At 32.5% G+C, this 22,670-nt stretch overlaps 1 protein-coding gene and 1 pseudogene across 1 annotated transcript; both read left to right on the top strand.

The window, feature by feature from the left end:
* Positions 1-1,216: 1,216 nt before the first annotated feature.
* LOC143576584 (ethylene-responsive transcription factor ABI4-like) lies at positions 1,217-2,158 on the top strand. The gene has a single exon (XM_077060641.1). The coding sequence runs from the start codon at positions 1,217-1,219 to the stop codon at positions 2,156-2,158; it is 942 nt and encodes a 313-aa protein (XP_076916756.1).
* Positions 2,159-18,842: 16,684 nt separating this feature from the next.
* On the top strand, positions 18,843-19,359 carry LOC143576579 (RING-H2 finger protein ATL66 pseudogene; annotated as a pseudogene).
* Positions 19,360-22,670: the final 3,311 nt, after the last annotated feature.

The raw sequence follows: 22,670 nt of genomic DNA, 5'->3' as shown, positions 1-22,670 counted from the left end.
CTTTGACCCTCCAGAGGGTCTGTGAACGAATCTTATTCGTTCTAAGTTTTGTGCAGTTGTACATAGACAGGTAGATCAAGATCAAGTCTGCTTGGAGTTGCAGATGTGGAAGCACTTAAAAGAAAACGAGAACGTGAAAGTTGGTGGTTGAACCTAAAAAGGAACTGATTGTATCTGAAGACAAGGAAAGAAATCAGTCGGCTCAAGAAAGTCAACAAAAGAAAATTAGATGTCGAGCCTCCCGCATCTGATGTTTCTAAAATTTGATGTTGCCGATCCTTCCCAGAAAATAAGATAAGAACTGTTTAAGATCCAATCTGGTTCAAGATCCTGGATCAAGACAAGTACTAAGTTTCAAGAAATAAAGACGAAGCAAAGAACTTGATGAATGTTCCACGACATACTCAATCCTAGAGGGAGATTGTAGGGCCAATATTATATATTGTTTTTAGGATTGTATATGTCGTTTTATTTTGCTTTAGTCGGTGTAGTACGTACTCGGTACATTTATTTTGTAGGTTTATTATGTAAAGTTTGGAGAAATGGGAACCCTATATGAAGGGCACTTTACCCATTTCTTCATAACCCTTACCAACTCTTTCACAACTCAAGAGAAACAACTCTTGGAAATAAAAAAAATTCTCTCACCCACTTCTCTTCTTTTCTCTCTTTAAGTAAATAAACCAAACAAACTAAGATCCGAGATCCGAGTGTCGTTGGTGATTTCCGCTAACCAACAACATGGATTGATCCGAGTCAAGTCTTGAGATCCATTTAAAGGACCTACCCATAGTAAAACTCTTGTTGCTTAAGATATCATAAGCCGCCAAGACTTGCATATACGCGGTGACTAAACTCAAAAAATCGTTTTCATTTCACATGGGATCAACATCAACCCATATTGTTTCTTTGAAAACATTCTAAAAAATATTCAGATTATCTAAGACAGCTGTAACATGATACAATCCAAAACTTAAGTAAATTATTATTATTATTATTATTATATTATTATTATTATTATCTATGTTTCTTAACAATCCAACAATCTTTTCTTCACCACTTAAATTTGACCACACTATATAAGACCACCGCCCTCTTCCACCATTTACAATCACCAACCGCCATTATCCACCTCTCTCTACTTACTCTCTTCTTCCACCTTATGCCTTTGATTTTATCGCCAACTTATTACTCATATCTCTTTCTTTAAAGTAAAATGGACACAAACAATGCTACCACTCCATCTCCGCCACCTCATGCCACCACCGCCACCGCCAGTCCGCCGCGTACCAATAACAGAAAGACAAAAGGCAAAGGAGGTCCTGACAATGCTAAGTTTAAGTACCGAGGCGTTAGACAACGCTCTTGGGGTAAATGGGTAGCTGAGATCCGAGAACCGCGTAAAAGAACCAGACGGTGGCTCGGTACGTTCGCCACAGCCGAAGACGCGGCTCGTGCGTACGACCGAGCCGCCGTCATCCTTTACGGCTCCAGAGCTCAGCTTAACCTCCAGCAGCCTAGCAACGGTAGTAATAATTCCAATTCCACCGGCGCTACAGCTGCTGGTACCAGTACCACTTCTGCCTCCTCAGGAGGCAGAAGTGGTACCGGGAGCCATAGCTCTACGTCGTCGTCTACAACGCTCCGGCCGATACTTCCTCGGCCGGCAGCTTTTAATCTCACATTCTCACCTAATTCTCAAACAACACCTTCAAATATACCAATTTTAGCAAATTATATGCCGTACACATTTTACCCTACCGTACAACAAAACACAAATTGTGGTGGAAAATACGCCGTACAACTTGTGCAACAACCTCAGTACTTGCCCTACATGAATAATGTTGAGGACCCCACTTTAAGGATGTCCACAAGTACTCCAACCTCGTATGATCCGAACATTGACACAAACCCTAGAAGAACACCATTACAACAATGTGAAAATTATCATCAACCAGTGAAGGAAGATATTAACAATATTAATAGTAATATTAATTCATTGGTGGGTGCGGTTGGAGCAAATCTTTCAATTGTTGGAGACTTGGTTTCGGATCCGACTACCGTGGTTGGCGGAGACCCATTTTGGTCATTGACAAATGATGATGAGTATCCACCACCTAGTATTTGGGACTATGGAGATCCATCTTTTGATTTTTAAAGGTTAGAGCTAGGATTTTGGATGTGGAAATTGAAATTAAAATAATTTGATTCGAGTTTGGATGATATATGGAGTCGAAGAAGCTAGCTAGCTAGCTAGCTAGTATAATTGAAGACAAAGAAGTTGGATTAATTAATTATATTGCTGGTTGTGATGTCATGAAAGAATATTTATAATGTATCAAAGAGTTAGGGTTAGGGTTTGAGTGATCTTGAGCCTTATGAAGATTTCATATGTTTTGTCTCATTGTTTGAAAAGGTATGTCAACTCTTTTTACCAATTGAATTAAATTATTAAGATTTCGGGTGCTTAATGTAGTGTTCTTGGTTTAATTCTCTTTTATATTTTTTCTAGACTAATTAATTTACTAATTAAATTCTAGATTAGATATATGTCACTCATGATTGTATTGTTGTAGGGTTTCAAACTTTCAATATATTTTAATTCTACACCCTTTTTTAAACATGAGCCCTTTTGAGTTTGAGGGTGTAACCAATTTGAAGTTTAAGCTTGCGCGCGCGCACACACCCGTATATATGTATGTGTATATATATGTGTGTGTGTGTGTGTGTGTATAGCGTCTACTTACTTTCGAACGAATGTTTGAGGTCATGTCGAATGGCCGTTTAAAGGTTAATTAGGGCTTCATTATAGTCACCCTTCCTTTAAATGGGCATTTGAGTGTTTAATCAAACGGCTGGTTGGGTGAGGGTGGCGTACGTATTTGTGTTTGGGGTGGTGTAGGATTAGTAGCCAAGAGACTGTCGGGTTAATGAAAAGGTCGGTTGAGGGTGGCGTAGTTGAGTTAGGAGTGGTATAGAATTGGTATGTCCCTTGTTTTAATCGGTTGCTAAAACTGCTATTATTTAAACGCCAACCAAACAGTACCTTTTAACATCTAAGTGTCACCTTGTGGGACTTGAACTCGTACCGCTTTCGTGTGGATAAACCCTTGATATCACTAGGTTAAGAGAACGATTTCTCTTTGTCAGCTTATATTCAAACAAACAACGACCAAATCACCTCTCCCAGCAAGGTACAAGGAGGAATCACGTGGCGGGTTGGAAAACCTAATCCATAGAATTTTTTCTAGGGCTAGATCTTATGCATTAATCGCGTGGCGGGTTGGAAAAAATTTCTTTACAAATGGGGGTTGGCTTAGTTTGAATTACTATAGGTGTGTTGGACACTCGGACTTTACCGAAGATTGTCATGTGCGAGGCTGCCCTCACTGATCCCATTAGCAGGGAGTCAGTCTTCTAGATCCGACTTCTTGCTGCACGCTGGGAGTGAATTTAACTTATTCAAGTATATAGGCCATAGCTAGCTCTACTCAAATGAAATATAACAAAGGCCGTTCTAATTTGAGAAAAAAAAAAGTGACATTACAAACTTCATTTCTATTTCATATACGTTTGCATTTGTTATCTTAATCCGTTAGATAAATAGTTTTCTTTTAGTGTTTCAAAATTTTAGTACCAAACGTTTTTTTAGAGCATTGCATCGGAGTAGATCGCTATAAGTATCCATGAACGGGAAATCATGTTAGGTTTGAAATTTAGAACTTTTTAATTTTAAATGTCTTGATTTGTTGATTCCTGATGACGGATCCAAAAAACTTTCCAGTGGATTTATTGTTTTCAGATAGTCTGATTTGGACATAAAAATTTTTGGATCAGTTCAGGTCTGATATGGTTTGATATGGTTGATCATGTAACAAAAATATTATACAATAACAAGAAAAAAACGTCACTAAAAAGCATAGGAAAATCCATATACCAGTGGGCTGGTCACCGGATTCTTTTTCCTAGCAATAGTAAAAACAACTCTTGAATTTCATGTTAACTTCACAAGTCATATATAGATAAGATCATAAGAGTTTTATAATACAAATGCTACAATTGCATACATCTTTTCATTTAATTAGGGCAATCCTATTTGTCTGGTAAAGCCACAACTTCAACTATCTTCCCGTATCTAGATAATTATGAAACATATATATCATATGAATCCGTAAATAAACTATAAAACCAAGAATTTGGTCATAAACTTTTATAGTTATTTTGAAAAGCCAAAATGTGAGGCTTTTAAAAAACTGATTTTTAACAATTTCAAAAAACTAAAATAAAGAGGTTTTTTGTGATTGTCAAACACTTTTCAGCTTATTGGCTTTTTAAAAACACCAATAAGCCAATAAGTTGTTTTCAAACTTAATCTCCAAACATACTCTAAAATACATGGCATTTGCACAATAACACCAGGAAAAAGCTAACCTGTTTGCTTGACTATTGCGGTTAACCTTTACAACATAAGCCTTCTGCCGGAGGGTAATACTTTGCTTTAAAACACACCAGGAAAAAGCTAACCTGTTTGCTTGACTATTGCGGTTAACCTTTACAACATAAGCCTTCTGCCGGAGGGTAATACTTTGCTTTAAAACACACCAGGAAAAAGCTAACCTGTTTGCTTGACTATTGCGGTTAACCTTTACAACATAAGCCTTCTGCCGGAGGGTAATACTTTGCTTTAAAACACACAAAGGACGTTATCGAAAACTTATGTTAAGTAAACTACAAATGGAAAGTTAACTTCAACTAAAAGATCACCAATCGTTAAGAAAGCAGTTAACCACGTATAAAAAAATTGGTGGTTAATCAAATCATAGTTGTTTCATTTTCTGAGATAATTTAAATCCGGCCAATGTTAAAGTTGGAATTATTAAAAGGTATATTGGTTTTTATTAATCCTAATTATTGTATTTTAGTTGCTGTCGGTCCCAACTTTTAACGTATTTGTTCCTAATTGTCTGTGACTAACATAATCTTAACGCCGTTAGTTTCAAATCGTCGGAAAACCGTTTTTGTCCGGAAAAGTCAAATTTATTGCCAGAAAACACCACCTGAACACCGCAACCACCACCAATTGACTCACCGCCAACCAACTACCACCACTTGAGCACCATCAACCGATTCCGACGATGGTACTAGAGATGGTCAAAAAAACCGGTCCGGGAACCGGTTTGCCGGTTTAAACCGGAAACCGGTTTTTACGAAAACCGGTTTTTTAAAAACCGGTTTGACCGGTTTACAAACCGCCGGTTCGTATTTCGGTTACACGTTTTAGAGCCAAAACCGGTTAACGAACCGGTTATTAAAAAAACCGGTTTTTTTTAATAACCGGTTATGGAAAAACCGGTTAACCAGTTTTTTTATAAACCGGTTTTTGACCGTTGTGGACCGGTTTTTCCATAACCGGTTAACCGGTTAAAAACCGGTTTTTGAACGTTGTAACGGCTATATGGCCGTTTTTTTTTTTTTGACTGTTTTTTTTTTTTTTACCATTTTACCCCCACAAACATCTATATATAGTTTAGGTTGGGTATTGGTTAGATCACACTCGATTATACGACTCCAAACGCTCTAAACGTTTATTTCATACGCGATTATTTTGTTATCTCACGCTCAATTATACCACATTACCACTCCATACGCTCTTATTTCGTAGTCGATTATCATGGCCTCCCAAAGTGCTGCTTCATCCGTCAACATGGGTGCCTCGAACACGGGAGAAACGGTCGTTCGGGTCATCCCCACGAAACGAAACCAAGATGTTTGGCAACATTTCGACCTTTGCGAAATGTCTAACGGTAGCCAAAAAGCTCGATGCAAACATTGTTTGAAGTTTTATGGCAAAGATGCAAACTCCACTTTAAAAGCGCATGTACAAAGGCCCTTTTGCAAGGCCTTGAAGGACGAATCGGGAAGTAGTTCGCAGCCGGAGATGACGAATCAAGGAACGGTGTTTACGTACGACCTTGAAGCGGTACGTCAAAAGTTTTCAAACTTTGTGATTCAACAAACACTTCCTTTCAACCACTTCGACAACCCTCAATTCACGGAGATGATGCAAAAGTATGTTCAACCACGCTACCAACACGTAAGTCGTTCGACCCTTAGAAGAGATTGTCTTAAAGCATGGAAAAACGCTAAATCCGAACTAATTTCATACTTTTCAAACTTACAAACTGGTGTAAACTTAACAACGGATGTGTGGTCGGTACCTAATGGTTCGCCCGACTCATACATTTGTGTGACGGCTCATTGGGTTGACCCCGAGTCGTGGCAAATGATGAAACGAACCGTTGCGTTTCAATTGTTTGATTACCCGCACACGGGTAGAAATATTTTTAAACTCTTGGATAAAGTCATTCGACAATACAAGATTGAACATAAAATCTTTTCAATTTCGTTTGATAACGCGTCCAACAATAAGGCCGCAGTTGGCATTTAAAATTAAAGTATAAACCTATTTGTGATGGAGCGTTTTTTCATAGCCGATGCATTGCACATATTATCAACTTGGCCGTGCAAGATGGGTTAAACGTGATCGAAACGCAAAGAAACAATTTTAAAAGAATGTTACGAGATGTTTTTAGCAACAATAAAACATTTTCAAGATACAAAAAATTTTGTGTAGAAGCTAATTGTCAATGGTTGGGGCCAAATTGGGATTGTCCAACAAGATGGAACTCGACTTGTGATATGTTTGAGAAAGCCATCCAACAAAAAGAATCATTAATTGCGTTTCATCAAATTTTGTCAAGTAGGGGTAAATGTGCACCGTACGATCCTAGAAACTGGTTATTGATTGAGATCGTTACGGAGGTCCTTCAAATTTTTAAATCTTGCACAACTAGTTTATCCGGGGTTTACTATCCAACAAGCCCCATTGCTTTACCAAAAATTGCTGTCATGTGCACAAAGTTGAGTGAACTTCATTGTAGGGGTGCACCTTATTTTGATATGGGTGTAAAAATGAAAGAAAAATTTAGAAAATATTTTCAAGAACTACCCGCTGTTTTGACATGTGCTGCTGCGTTAAACCCTTGCATCAATGTTGGTGGTGTTGAAGCTTTAATAGAAAAAATTTGTGATGAGCTAGAGTTAAACGACGATCAAAACCCCTATTATAGCCAAACTTTAAAGAATGCTTTCAACACCACCTTGTCAAACATGTATGATGTTTACCTTACAAAATACGGGTCGTCTTCCCAAATTAATGACTCGTTAAGAGCTGTTGCCCAATCCCAATCCCAAATCGACCTTGAAATGGGGATGTACTACATGATTTGGGAAGACGCCGGTAAACGTCAAAAGGTAAACACCCCAAGCAGTGAACTTGGAAGGTATGGTGGTACCAACTTTGTGAAACACATGACTCCGGATGAATTTAGAAGTCTTGATTTGCTGGCTTGGTGGAGAGGTAAGGAGGATGAGTTTCCGATCCTCGCCGCCATGGCCAAAGATTTACTAACGGTCCAAGCTTCCACGGTAGCTTCGGAGTCTGCTTTTTCTGTTTCTGGCAGGGTTATATCGATTAGGAGGACTCGACTCACTCCACCAGCTGTAGAGATGTCGATTTGCTACAAGGATTACTTGGACTCTTTAGATAAGACACAACATCAACGCTCACTCGAGGGGGAAATGGAGTATGAGGCGGGCTTGTATGAAGACGAGGTCAATCAAGGACACACTCAACCAATGACCGATGAAGAAGCCGCGTACGACGATTACCTAAGGAATAGCTCGGGATCGGGTAGCGAAGAAAATTAGTTAAAGAAACAGCAAACATGGAGGCAAATAATGAGTAAGAAACAGCAAGTTGTTCATGTAATCGTGTCTAAGCATTCTTTAATGTTTGTATTTTTGAGTTAGAATATGCGATAACGATTTAATGTTTGTATTTTTAATGTAAAAACTATAAATGAAAGTTATGTGTTTTTAATCTTACAAGCAAAGAACCCTAACAACGAAAGCAAAGAATGGCTTCGGTCAGTCCGTTTTGCCTTGTAGTTACCGGTTTGCCTTGCAGTTACCGGTTTGTTTATACTGTGAAAAAATAATGGTTATTTAAAAAAAAAAAAAAAAAAAAAAAAAAAACCGGTTAACCTAAAAACCGGTTATTAAAAAACCGGTTAATAAAAAAACCGGTTTATTAACCGGTTCTAACCGGTTTCTAAACCGGTCCTAACCGGTTAGACCGGTTAGGGTTTTGACATACAAAAACCGGTTATTAACCGGTCCGGTTATTAACCGAACCGGTTTTTTTCCGGGCAAAAAAAACCGGTCCGGTTAATAACCGAACCGGTTTTTTTTAAAAAACCGATTTGTGCACCTCTAGATGGTACTATGGTTTCCGACGACCTCAATAATTAGGGATTTTAATAGAAAATGGTTTCTAAAGGTCCGATAAAAAGTTACCAAGATGTTTGGGACGAAAATGTTGAGTTTTCGGGAAAAAAAATTGAGTTTTCCGGCCAAAAATGTTTTTTCGACGACCTGAAACTAACGACGTTAGGATTCTGTTAGTCGCGAACCGTTATGAACAAATATTGCAAACGTTGGGACCGTTAGCAGAGTCAATTCATTAGTTGGGAATGGTAGTGATCAAAAGATGATAGTTGGGATTATTAAAAAACAATATACCTTATCAAAATTCAATAGGCGTATTTAAAAATGTTGTTTTAGCATAAATTGACAATGAGACACGATAGGTACGGAAACACATGTTCTCTTGTTTCATCATGTAAAACGTCGGGTCCTCAAAATAGTGAGGGTTGCGACATCTGGAAAACATAATAAGTAGTAGGAGAATAAAAGATAAATCACTCGTCCATCAACCACTTTATAAAAAAAAAATACCATAAAAATTCATTCACCAAACATTCTATAGTACATGTAATATTGTGAGTATTCATTTCCTTAATTTCTCTTCTCGTGCACCATGAACATTTAAGTACTTTTTGAAAGATCATCTAATCTTCTTGAGTTGGATCTTGATTTGGCTCCTTATTTCGTATGTTAGCTTGTTCTCCTCTTAATTTCACGTTAAATGGAACGAATATGTCACGCTCCATCTTTAAATTGTGGAACACATAAATCCTTAAATCTTTAACAACTACAATCAAAGTAGATGCAATATTAATTGATGGCTACGAGAACCAATCATGCAGATCAAAGATGCATATCCAGGTGTTGTGTCAATTAATCGTTTGTATTGAATTTTTCCCAAAGGGATTGCGCTTCGATCCTTGAGTGAGAACGAGTTATAAACGAGACAGATTTGAGCTATTCAGCTCGATAGAGGTTCTCAATCGAGTTCAGCACATGAATAGTTTTAAATTGAACACATACCAATTTTAGGTCATCATAATTATAAATAAAAGAAAATTCAAATTACAAGTTCATCAATGGACCTAGAACAGACAATTTAAACGAATAAACTATTTAATTATTACAAACATGATTGAGACACTTTTAATCACAAAAGGGGCATTACATCGAAACAGAAGCCAAACGAAAAAACAAACTTCAACACTATTAATTTTTAAATGCAAAAAACAAGTCTTCAAAAGCTTTGAAAAAATATTCTAGTGATTTAGACGAAACATTTGTGAAAGTATATGTTACTAGCGAATTACTTTATTCTAATTATATTGAAATTTTTTGAAGTTTACTGTAAATTTAAATTCAAATACTTTAATTTTAATTGCTTTGACTGATTTGAAATCAGACAAAAAAATCAAATGGGCCGTAAACTTTTTATATATTACTAAAACTTTGTCATAAAGAAACTATAGGAATTTGTAATGTAATTAACGAAAAACGTTGTTGCTTTAACATTCACTCACAACGAGACACGATAGATTGGAGAAACACATGTTCTCTTGTTGGGTTGTTTCGTCATGCAAAAACCGGGCCCACAAAATAAGTTGGATTGTGACATCACCTAAACATAATAATATGTTACAAGAGACTATATTTTAATCATCTTTTTATTTAAATTAAATGACATGTACATGGGCTTACGCAGTATCGGTAAGATAAGATGATTAGGTTGTAAAATAGAAAGTTATAGGTTTAAATCTTTTAGAGTGTAAAAGTTTTGTTGTTTAAAAGAAAAGTTCATGGCTCATAGCTCATTCAAAAACAGCTTGACGCCTCGACTCAAGTTTTAAACGAACCGATTGAGCTCTTTTTTTTTATAATTTTAATTTTTCCTAAAAGGATCCAATTACAATAGAGAGACATGTAAGTGAGCAACAAGCTGCATCACTACCCTTTTTAAATAGCAAAACCCGATCCTACTGAAATCAAAGTTATTGTTCTTCGGCGTCGTTGAGTTACTGTGCACTAAACTGATTGAGCTCGTTTTTTTTTAACTATTTAGTGTTTACCGTGTCATGATGGCCGATTTCTTTAGCAAGATTTATTGTTTATTTGCCATTATTTTATTCTTTAAATATAAAAAGGAAAATCAAAAAAGCGAGGGGCAAAAAGGGTCCACTTATTCAATAAAACCAACATGCAATCCACTGATATGATATTAACAGAATCTGTCATGAAGCTTTTAAATTAATTAGGTCATGAAACACAAATAATATATATAATTAGCTCAACACAATCAATAGAAATTATTTAAAAATACGGTCTATTTTCTTTTAACTTCCTTCACAAATTTGGAAACAATAAAATTTCTCGATGTCGTGTTCAACATAGTGGTTCCTGGCAGTATATGTTTAACTAATCGTGTCATATTCGTGTACACTATCATAGAGAGTTTTAGTAATTAGCTTTTACAAAATGGCACGCTTAGCACAATTTAAATTCAACGAGTTTATTAATTTAGTAATTAACAAGACATGACACTTAGTGTGAGTAAACTTATGCAATACAATAACATGAATGACACGCTACGCTAATCAAGATTACTTATGTAACACACAAAATACTGATACAAAATAATGAGAGACAAATAATGACTTAACATAGTAAAATAAAGCCAGTCCATTTTAATTAACGAATCATAAACGTGTCGTATTGACATATTAACCTTGTTAGTCGGACAAGTTATGTTTATTGTGTTTCATAATACAGTTAAAACCCATTTAGCCACGCTTCTATTGACTAACATAACATAATATATCATAGTTACCGGCTCTTAATTATTACATTTACAATGTAATGATTTAGTTAACTACGAGTAAAGTGGAGCGAACTAAAACCATCGATCGTGGTGAGCTAATGAATGCCCGTATACTAAAAAGTGATGGGAGATGCATCACCAAACTCCTCCATATATTCGACACGTATCATTCATAATAATCTCGTGTGTGTTTGTTTATTTATTCTTTTCCATCATTAGTTGTTTTACTCCTTATTATTGGTTGGTTGAAAGTTCTTTAGTTTTATATTTATTATTTATTTATTGCACAATATTTATTTTTTAGTTGTGTTTAGAGCTATCCCGATACCTGAATGAGTCTTTCTGAGACAGAGTGTTAATCATCCATACTGATGTTGACGTTCAGAGGCGAAGTTTGGATGAGTTCGTCCCCGGGGGGACTCAAAATATGTTTAGAAAAATCATAAACAAGGGGGGATGGGCTCGAGTCGAGAACGAGTAAATTTAAACTACGTATACAAATTTTTGAGCGAAAACGAGTAAATTTACACTACTGGGCAAAAAAACGTTCCAGACTTGAAGGAGGAAACTCGTCACTATGAGAAATCTCATTGAGTTGGGTTATAAACTTGAAACTTTAAAGATTTCAAGCCTTAACCATTGTGTCGTGTCAATTGTAATAGAACGTCAACTGATGCACAATATTTAGTCAGTATAATTAATACTAATATATACTTAAACTAATAAAAAAATGTATAGGCCAGTGAGCTAGTGGTAGAGTGGTAATGAAGAGACTTGTGTTGCATGTGACCCAGGTTTGATTCATGCCCACAACATTTAGTTTAAGATGCATCAGGGTGATGATGAGAGACTAGCCGATTATGTGACTTTCACTAGTTGGATCCTTGAATTGAACGGGTTTTATCTCATCACATTTTTGTGCCTTGAGGCGTGTGCTTACGGACGTTGGTCTTAGGTGAGGGTTTTCCCGGCTCGAAAGATAAGTGTATCCCGATGCCAAGAATTTAACGAGTAGCCCATTTAGAAGATTCGTTGGACGTTCAAAGAAAATAAAAAATGTATACATTTTCAACGGTCACCCAATTCAAGATGATGTTTGGAAGCATATTTGTCCTAAAAGGACGAGTACTCAAAACATGTTTTATAAACCAAAAATATCTTGGCATAATTGCTTTTAACCGAATAACCTCAGATTCGCCTGACTTGATGATACTTTAACATACAAAATACAAAAGTAGATACAACTTACATACCATATTATTATTATTCTCAATAAGGTCACGTTTCACTATGCATTAATAGAAGCCTAAAAGCAAAAGTTAAGAAACCATAATAAAGAGCTTAAAGTTTAATATTGTCCGTTAAACAACACATGTAGAACATGTTGTATTGATGCCTAACGTTGAATACAACCCCAATAATAAGAAGAAAGCGATATAAATAAAGTAAGCTTAATTGCAATAGATTATACGTTAATTGGGTATACATATTGTCTTGCGTTTTGATGAAGGAGAGAGTAGAGACATATCATAAAAGTTTCAAGTTCAATAGCGTTTGTAAAACAACACATGGAGAACCTACCAATTCTAATAAAGTAAAATAAATGTAGACACTTGTCATCTTTTGGTTAATTCTCATAATTTTTTCCCTCCAAAACTAATATATATGTAATAGATCAATAATTATTCACTTTCCTTTTACACTATATTTATATAATATCTATATATTTTTATAAATATAAATATTAGCATATTATATTACTTTATGTTTCAAAATACTTGGTAAATTCCAAAAATCAAAAACAAATCATGTTTTTCAAATGAAAATTGTTTCGGGTTTGTTGTGAAACTTAAATTTGATTTTATAGGTCAAAAGTTGGTAAATAGATTTTTTGGTACAAGTTAACTACATTTAAGTCAAAATTTGTTACGGGTCAAAAATGAAACTTTTTAGTGTTTTTAAAAGTTTGAGAATGCAAATTAGATTTATTGTCAAATTTGTTATGGGTTCAAAGTGTTAACTTGAAAATGTTAAAAGTATGAAACATAGGATTTTATACAAGATTCGGGTTTCAAATTTATTTTTAAGGCCATTTTTTGAAATAATCAAAAGGTTCGGGATTTGACAAATTGACTACTTTTCCTTCAACTATTAAAATTTAATAAAAGATTGCCTATCAATGATTATAACTTTTATCAAATTTGAAATATTTATGTCAACATTAATTTTTCCTTCAATGGTGATCAAAACTTTGTATGTGAAGCATGCCATGCAAAACTATGCTCAAATGAAACAAAATATTTACAAAATTGAATAGGTTAGCATGTTATTTTTTATGTTGTCATTATGACAAAGTTAAGAAGCTCTCTGAAACTTATCAAAATCTTTTTCATGGGGTAACTCAAAAAAATATAGTTCTTGAAGAACATTTATCATTATAATTTAATGTTCTACTTTCTTTTGATGGGTGGTAAATTGAGAAATATATCAATAAATGTAACGCTCCTTTTGTATTTAGGCTGACTGGTTATAACTACTATCGTATAAGTGGTCTTATTTTCGAAATTGATTCATAACCAAATTTCTTTCAATTATACATATATGACATCGACAATAAATTTTTCAATAGAAAGAACCATTCTCGGGTACATTTTTGCACGGGCATTTTTATATTAATTAAGTTCATTTAAAAAATTAATTTTGTGATATAAATAAAATCAATTTATGTACACATAGTATAGATACAAGTATAGATGTAATACATTTTTTTCATATACGCTGTGTAATTATTTATTTTATTTGTAATTTTATAATTTAAATTATTCCGTGTATGAGACGGGCTCTAAAATTAGTATTTTATATTTATAAATGTTCAATACATAATAAACTCAAAAAAAAGACACTCATATAAATGACAAAAACATTTAGAACAAGTGTTGTTGGGTGGCGCCCGGCGCCCTGCCACCTCACTCACAAAACTTCGTCCAACCATTTCACAATTAATAACAGAGGGGTGTTAAAGAAGAAGCAACCCCATAGGAGCCAACATGCTTAGGGATTGAGGGCTTCAAGAGGCGGGAACACATCTTTAATCTAGCCAGCCACACAGGCAGGACTGGTTTCAAGAAAACAAAAAAACCTTTGGGTCAAAGACGAAATTTTTTTTAGGCCTTAACTAACAGGAGTATTTTGTTGCGCTTAAACAATTTAAATTTTATATGAGTTTACTTGGTTATAATTCGTTTGTGTAAAAAACTTTTGTATAAAAAAAGAATTAAACATGTTTTAAATTAGCCTAAAACTCACAACCTCTTGAGGTGAGTAATACTCATTTACCACTAAATCAAACTAGTGGTTGTGTAATTGTGTTTAAACATTATATATATATATATATATTATTTTTAATAAAAGTACATATAATTTTTAATAAAAGTACATATAAATTTTATATGAGTTTACTTAGTTATAATTCGGTTGTGTAAAAAACTTTTGTATAAAAAAAGAATTAAACATGTTTTAAATTAGCCTAAAACTCACAACCTCTTGAGGTGAGTAATACTCATTTACCACTAAATCAAACTAGTGGTTGTATAATTGTGTTTAAACATTATATATATATATTATTTTTAATAAAAGTACATATAATTTTTAATAAAAGTACATATAAATTTTATATGAGTTTACTTGGTTATAATTCGGTTGTGTAAAAAACTTTTGTATAAAAAAAGAATTAAACATGTTTTAAATTAGCCTAAAACTCACAACCTCTTGAGGTGAGTAATACTCATTTACCACTAAATCAAACTAGTGGTTGTGTAATTGTGTTTAAACATTATATATATATTATTTTTAATAAAAGTACATATAATTTTTAATAAAAGTACATATATTATTTTTAATAAAAGTACATATAAATTTTATATGAGTTTACTTGGTTATAATTCGGTTGTGTAAAAAACTTTTGTATAAAAAAAGAATTAAACATGTTTTAAATTAGCCTAAAACTCACAACCTCTTGAGGTGAGTAATACTCATTTACCACTAAATCAAACTAGTGGTTGTGTAATTGTGTTTAAACATTATATATATATATTATTTTTAATAGAAGTACATATAATTTTTAATAAAAGTACATATATTATTTTTAATAAAAGTACATATAAATTTTATATTAGTTTACTTGGTTATAATTCGGTTGTGTAAAAAACTTTTGTATAAAAAAAGAATTAAACATGTTTTAAATTAGCCTAAAACTCACAACCTCTTGAGGTGAGTAATACTCATTTACCACTAAATCAAACTAGTGGTTGTGTAATTGTGTTTAAACATTATATATATATTATTTTTAATAAAAGTACATATAATTTTTAATAAAAGTACATATATTATTTTTAATAAAAGTACATATAAATTTTATATGAGTTTACTTGGTTATAATTCGGTTGTGTAAAAAACTTTTGTATAAAAAAAGAATTAAACATGTTTTAAATTAGCCTAAAACTCACAACCTCTTGAGGTGAGTAATACTCATTTACCACTAAATCAAACTAGTGGTTGTGTAATTGTGTTTAAACATTATATATATATATATTATTTTTAATAGAAGTACATATAATTTTTAATAAAAGTACATATATTATTTTTAATAAAAGTACATATAAATTTTATATGAGTTTACTTGGTTATAATTCGGTTGTGTAAAAAACTTTTGTATAAAAAAAGAATTAAACATGTTTTAAATTAGCCTAAAACTCACAATCTCTTGAGGTGAGTAATACTCATTTACCACTAAATCAAACTAGTGGTTGTCTAATTGTGTTTAAACAATATATATATATATTATTTTTAATAAAAGTACATATAATTTTTAATAAAAGTACATATATTATTTTTAATAAAAGTACATATAAATTTTATATGAGTTTACTTGGTTATAATTCGGTTGTGTAAAAAACTTTTGTATAAAAAAAGAATTAAACATGTTTTAAATTAGCCTAAAACTCACAACCTCTTGAGGTGAGTAATACTCATTTACCACTAAATCAAACTAGTGGTTGTGTAATTGTGTTTAAACATTATATATATATATATTATTTTTAATAAAAGTACATATAATTTTTAATAAAAGTACATATATTATTTTTAATAAAAGTACATATAAATTTTATATGAGTTTACTTGGTTATAATTCGGTTGTGTAAAAAACTTTTGTATAAAAAAAGAATTAAACATGTTTTAAATTAGCCTAAAACTCACAACCTCTTGAGGTGAGTAATACTCATTTACCACTAAATCAAACTAGTGGTTGTGTAATTGTGTTTAAACATTATATATATATATTATTTTTAATAGAAGTACATATAATTTTTAATAAAAGTACATATATTATTTTTAATAAAAGTACATACAAATTTTATATGAGTTTACTTGGTTATAATTCGGTTGTGTAAAAAACTTTTGTATAAAAAAAGAATTAAACATGTTTTAAATTAGCCTAAAACTCACAACCTCTTGAGGTGAGTAATACTCATTTACCACTAAATCAAACTAGTGGTTGTGTAATTGTGTTTAAACATTATATATATATATATATTATTTTTAATAAAAGTACAAATAATTTTTGATAAAAGTACATATATTATTTTTAATAAAAGTACATATAAATTTTATATTAGTTTACTTGGTTATAATTCGGTTGTGTAAAAAACTTTTGTATAAAAAAAGAATTAAACATGTTTTAAATTAGCCTAAAACTCACAACCTCTTGAGGTGAGTAATACTCATTTACCACTAAATCAAACTAGTGGTTGTGTAATTGTGTTTAAACATTATATATATATATTATTTTTAATAGAAGTACATATAATTTTTAATAAAAGTACATATATTATTTTTAATAAAAGTACATATAAATTTTATATGAGTTTACTTGGTTATAATTCGGTTGTGTAAAAAACTTTTGTATAAAAAAAGAATTAAACATGTTTTAAATTAGCCTAAAACTCACAACCTCTTGAGGTGAGTAATACTCATTTACCACTAAATCAAACTAGTGGTTGTGTAATTGTGTTTAAACATTATATATATATTATTTTTAATAAAAGTACATATAATTTTTAATAAAAGTACATATATTATTTTTAATAAAAGTACATATAAATTTTATATGAGTTTACTTGGTTATAATTCGGTTGTGTAAAAAACTTTTGTATAAAAAAAGAATTAAACATGTTTTAAATTAGCCTAAAACTCACAACCTCTTGAGGTGAGTAATACTCATTTACCACTAAATCAAACTAGTGGTTGTGTAATTGTGTTTAAACATTATATATATATATTATTTTTAATAAAAGTACATATATTATTTTTAATAAAAGTACATATAAATTTTATATGAGTTTACTTGGTTATAATTCGGTTGTGTAAAAAACTTTTGTATAAAAAAAGAATTAAACATGTTTTAAATTAGCCTAAAACTCACAACCTCTTGAGGTGAGTAATACTCATTTACCACTAAATCAAACTAGTGGTTGTGTAATTGTGTTTAAACATTATATATATATATTATTTTTAATAAAAGTACATATAATTTTTAATAAAAGTACATATATTATTTTTAATAAAAGTACATATAAATTTTATATGAGTTTACTTGGTTATAATTCGGTTGTGTAAAAAACTTTTGTATAAAAAAAGAATTAAACATGTTTTAAATTAGCCTAAAACTCACAACCTCTTGAGGTGAGTAATACTCATTTACCACTAAATCAAACTAGTGGTTGTGTAATTGTGTTTAAACATTATATATATATTATTTTTAATAAAAGTACATATAATTTTTAATAAAAGTACATATATTATTTTTAATAAAAGTACATATAAATTTTATATGAGTTTACTTGGTTATAATTCGGTTGTGTAAAAAACTTTTGTATAAAAAAAGAATTAAACATGTTTTAAATTAGCCTAAAACTCACAACCTCTTGAGGTGAGTAATACTCATTTACCACTAAATCAAACTAGTGGTTGTGTAATTGTGTTTAAACATTATATATATATATTATTTTTAATAAAAGTACATATAATTTTTCAAAAAAAATAAATTTCAAGCCTAACGGGGTGTTGGGCATGTGACCGCCGACTACCCTGCCACCCCCAAGGGCCGGCCCTACACACAGGTTTGCACACACATTATTATTTAAAAATATAATGAATAATAATTGTGTTTTTGAATGAAAAGTTAATAAAAGCCCCATAACTACATTACTATGACGTAACAAAATGATTTTAAACTTTGTAGTTTTAAGTGTGATACATATATTAAGTTAACTAGATATTCATATAGTCATATTGTACTTGATGATGGGAGTAAATACATATGTGAGTTACTTTCAACTTTCAAGATCACATGTTCACTTTCTTAAATTGTGACACTCACGCTACTCTCGTTATTTATTTACACATACACTCCCTTTACTTTAGGCAACTTGTCATTTCACTTTCTTCTTTGTTCTTTTTCCACTTTCCCTTTATTATTCATACAACTCCTTCATTATCACTATTTATACCACTCTCCTTCTCCCCAATCCATACCATCTATTCGCCACATACAGCGAAATCCGTCAAAGTTACAATACTTCTAATACTGCCATAACTCCTATATAACATACCTTTGTCTGGGTTAAACCAGTAACTCCAAGTAAGAGAAAAAGACTATTGTTAAGTAACCTGGTCTCACATTTGTCAGTGTCAAAATGACTACACAAGACTCTCAAACATTCCAATGGCGATACGACGAACTCGATGACAAGAACTTCCAAATACACGGGCGTACACTCTTCTTCATCATCGTACTATTTTCGGTTATCTTGTTAATAACACTTTTGTTCCTCTACGCTCGTTGGATATGCCGATCGTCCTCTTCGGCCATATCCGATGCCACGAATTTATCTCCACACGTGCAACCATGTTCACGGCCGCATGGTTTGGATGCGGCCGTGATCGACAGCCTCCCGATCACTCTCCACCCTCGGGTATCAACGGGTGGAGAGTCGGAGTGTTGTATATGTCTTGGAGTGATAGAAGAAGGGGATAAAGTGAAAGTGTTGCCAATTTGTTGTCATGGTTATCATTGTGAGTGTATAGATAAGTGGCTTACGACTCACTCGAGTTGTCCGATTTGTAGAGCCGGAGTCCTTGTTGACTCACCTGTTTGACTCGGTGAATTAGAGAAAAGAAAAGGTGACATTTTTTTTTATATTTGTTATTTTGTTAGTATCCAATGTATGTAATGTAATATATAAGTTTTAATAGATGAAGGATGAATTAAAGTGACTTTATTGGTCTTTGAAGAAAGACATGGTATGGTTAAAGCTACCCAAACAATATAAAACAAAGGTCTATTTAAATTAGAGAAAGAAAAGGTGACACTATGTAAAAGGGTACAATTATATGAATATCCTATGAGTGTTTTTTGGGTTAGTTTTTTGAGTTTTGGGTTCTTCAACTCGGGTTATTCGGGTTTCAAAGTTTTAAATTCAAAGCCGAAACCCAGCCTAAATCTTTCACAGTTTCTTCGGGTTCGGGTAATTCAGGTTCATGTTTTTTCGGGTTGGGTTAATCGGGTTTTGAGTATCCTAGAAATAAAAGCTACATTGCTAAATTTAAATGTAATATATTCTACTTTACTCGTAAAGTAAATAAACCAATAATACCACAAAAATAAATCGATAAAACACCATAAAAATAGTAAAATTTAGTAAAGTTCAACCATAATAAACATGGCCGACATAATCGTCTTCAGTATGCCGTGACAAGGGTATTGAAATTATAGTTGTTTTTAGTCATAAATTGAAACATTAATAAACAATAAAAGATCGATTCATAATATGTGAAATGAGAACAGTTGATTTGGACTAAATTCTGATAACATCAATTGCTAAGTCTTAGCCTATAATACCTAAAAATATATATGGTTTTAAAACTAAAAGTCTATTCAGGTTTTTCGAATTGACCCGAAACTTAGAATTCGGTACCAAGAACCAACCCGAATTACTTTGGTTCGTGTCCGGGTTAGTTTGGGTTCGGGTACAAGTTTTCTCGGGTTGGGTTTCAGGTAAAAGTGACAGCCCTAGAATCTATACTTGCGAATTGCAATAGTATTTTCTATATGTACTTTTTGTGATCAGCTAAATCTGATTGTGTTTGTAAATATAAACGTAAGCGGGTAACAACATTCAATTTATTCCTTAACTCTAATTTCATTGGTCGTGTTGTACTCACTCGAAATATTACACCAACTCTAAATCTAGTCAGGTAATGAATTGTGTCGCAACATCATGGGACTATGTTATATAAATGCCCGCGCATCAAACACTAAATATATACTTACGCGGGTAACGACATTCAATTTCTTTCTTAACTCTTATTTCATTGGTCGTGCTGTAGTCACTTGAAATATTATAAAAGCTGTAAAGCTAGCCATGTCATGAATTGTGTCACAACCATGGGACAATGTAACTATAGATGTCCTTGCATCAAACACTAAAACGACAATGTTGTTATCAAAGCTTTTTTTAATTCACTCAAAAGAAAAGAAGGTATTTTCCTTTTAAAGTTGTAAAATATAAAAAGTAAAACCTCATCTTTTATTTGTATCGAACTATCGATGTATGTAAATAAGACACTTTCATAAAGTAAAAATAAACTAAAGCGAAATATGTGAAACATAAATCAAAATGAAAACCAGTTGGAACGAGTTCTCACTAAATGCAAAGTAACAACAATGGAAGCACGAATACATATCAATTTAAAAGCATAAAATTGTTTACTAAATTCTTTTGAACGATATATATATATATTTGTATATATTTATTTGGTGCGTTGGTTTTCATTAATTCAAACTATCATCTTTTGGTTGTTGTCGTTCTCAACTAAGGAATTGGCTGCTGACGGTACCAACTTTTAACGTATTTGTTTTCCAATAGTCCGCGACAAATAGAATATTAATAGTAACGGTATTAGTCTAATAGCGTTACTTGTAAGTCACCGGAAAAACAATTTTGCCCGAAAAAGTCAAATTTTTTTTGCTGGTAAACTCACCCTGATCGAACACCACCACCACCACTACCAATTGACTCGCGACCAACCAACCTCCACTATTTGAGCACCACCAATCGATTCCTACAATGATTTTAGGGTTCTGACGACCTCAATAATTAGGACTTTTACTATAAAAAAGTTCCTAAAGGTCCGATCTAAGGTTAAAAATATGTTTATGACGAAAATGTTGCGTTTTCCCAAAAAATATGAGTTTTCAGCCAAAAACGTTTTTCCAGTGACCTGCAAGTAATGGCTTTAGGATTCTGTTAGTAGTGGACCGTTGGAAACAAATAAGTTAAAAGTTGGGGCCATCAGCAGCCAATTTATTAGTTAAAACCGGCAGTGACCAAAAAATGATAGTTGAGATTAATAAAAACACACCTATATATTTATGTATTTGTCATTCACGAGATTTTAACCCTCACCTTTTCTACTCACTATTTAGAAAAGACAAAGTTCTATCAAACACTTTGATATCACTTGAAAAAGCATTTTTGGTAATCACATACTCAATAGATCGACGCATGACAATTCCAAATGCTTATTAACGTTGATGGACAGAGATGTCAAATGTCTATACTGCTTTACATGTATCATGTATGTATTGACGGCCGATTAATATGCGTACAAGTATAATTTAAATTGCAAACTAGACCACCCATTGTGGGTGTCCCATTCTTAAGGTTCTTTAGGTGAAAATTTTCCTTTCAATTGAGGAAAATGGGTGCGAATGTCATTTCATTTTCGGTAGTTAATATAACAAATTTGAGAAACATGATACATCAAGTGTCTCTTCAACTTCCAATCGGTTGCTTCAATTCAGTTTCAATTATGTTACTCTCCACCAACGTTTTCAATCATTAGACTAGGAGGCTACCGGTTCTTTCTGAAAAGTTAAACTCGTGGCAAACTTTGCGATGAAGTTGTCTGATTGATGAGTTCTGAAAAATTAAAATCGAAAAACTTATTAAAAATTTTCGTATTTATAATTGTTGGAAATTAATACAAACCTAAAAATTAAAAAATTAAAATATAAATTAATTTAAAAGTTTGTTGGTTTTTTATAACCTTCGTAACTAAAACTAAAAAGTAATTATGTAGTACAAATTCAAAAATCAATACCTATAAAGTTAAGAATCATGTTTATATTAAACTTGCATCACATGAAACAACAGGTCTCTCCTTTATCACTTTATCATTAGCTCTTTGGTAAAGGGTTGTTCACTAGTTGTTTCCTTAAATTGAACAGGGTTTACCTCATTGCACTGTCGTGCCTTCGGAAGAGTGTTCATAGGCATTGGCCTTAGCTGAGGGTAATTTCCGGATCAAAATACGAGTGTATCCCAATAGGGTCGTCTATTAGGATTTAAGTACCTCGGTCGAGCCGAAATAAAAATGCCCATAACCCTATCGAGTAACAAAAAAT

This window comes from Bidens hawaiensis, unplaced genomic scaffold (genome assembly GCF_021521415.1).
Source record: "Bidens hawaiensis isolate Kalapana, Puna unplaced genomic scaffold, B.hawaiensis_p1.1 tig00028244_1, whole genome shotgun sequence".
In the NCBI taxonomy this organism is placed as follows: domain Eukaryota; kingdom Viridiplantae; phylum Streptophyta; class Magnoliopsida; order Asterales; family Asteraceae; genus Bidens; species Bidens hawaiensis.
Note: the sequence above shows the minus strand (reverse complement) of the source record. Positions and strands in the feature narration are given on the sequence as shown.

Coding starts and splice junctions, on each gene's coding strand:
- LOC143576584 (XM_077060641.1), top strand. CDS start 1,217: ATGGACACAAACAATGCTACCACTCCATCTCCGCCACCTCATGCCACC.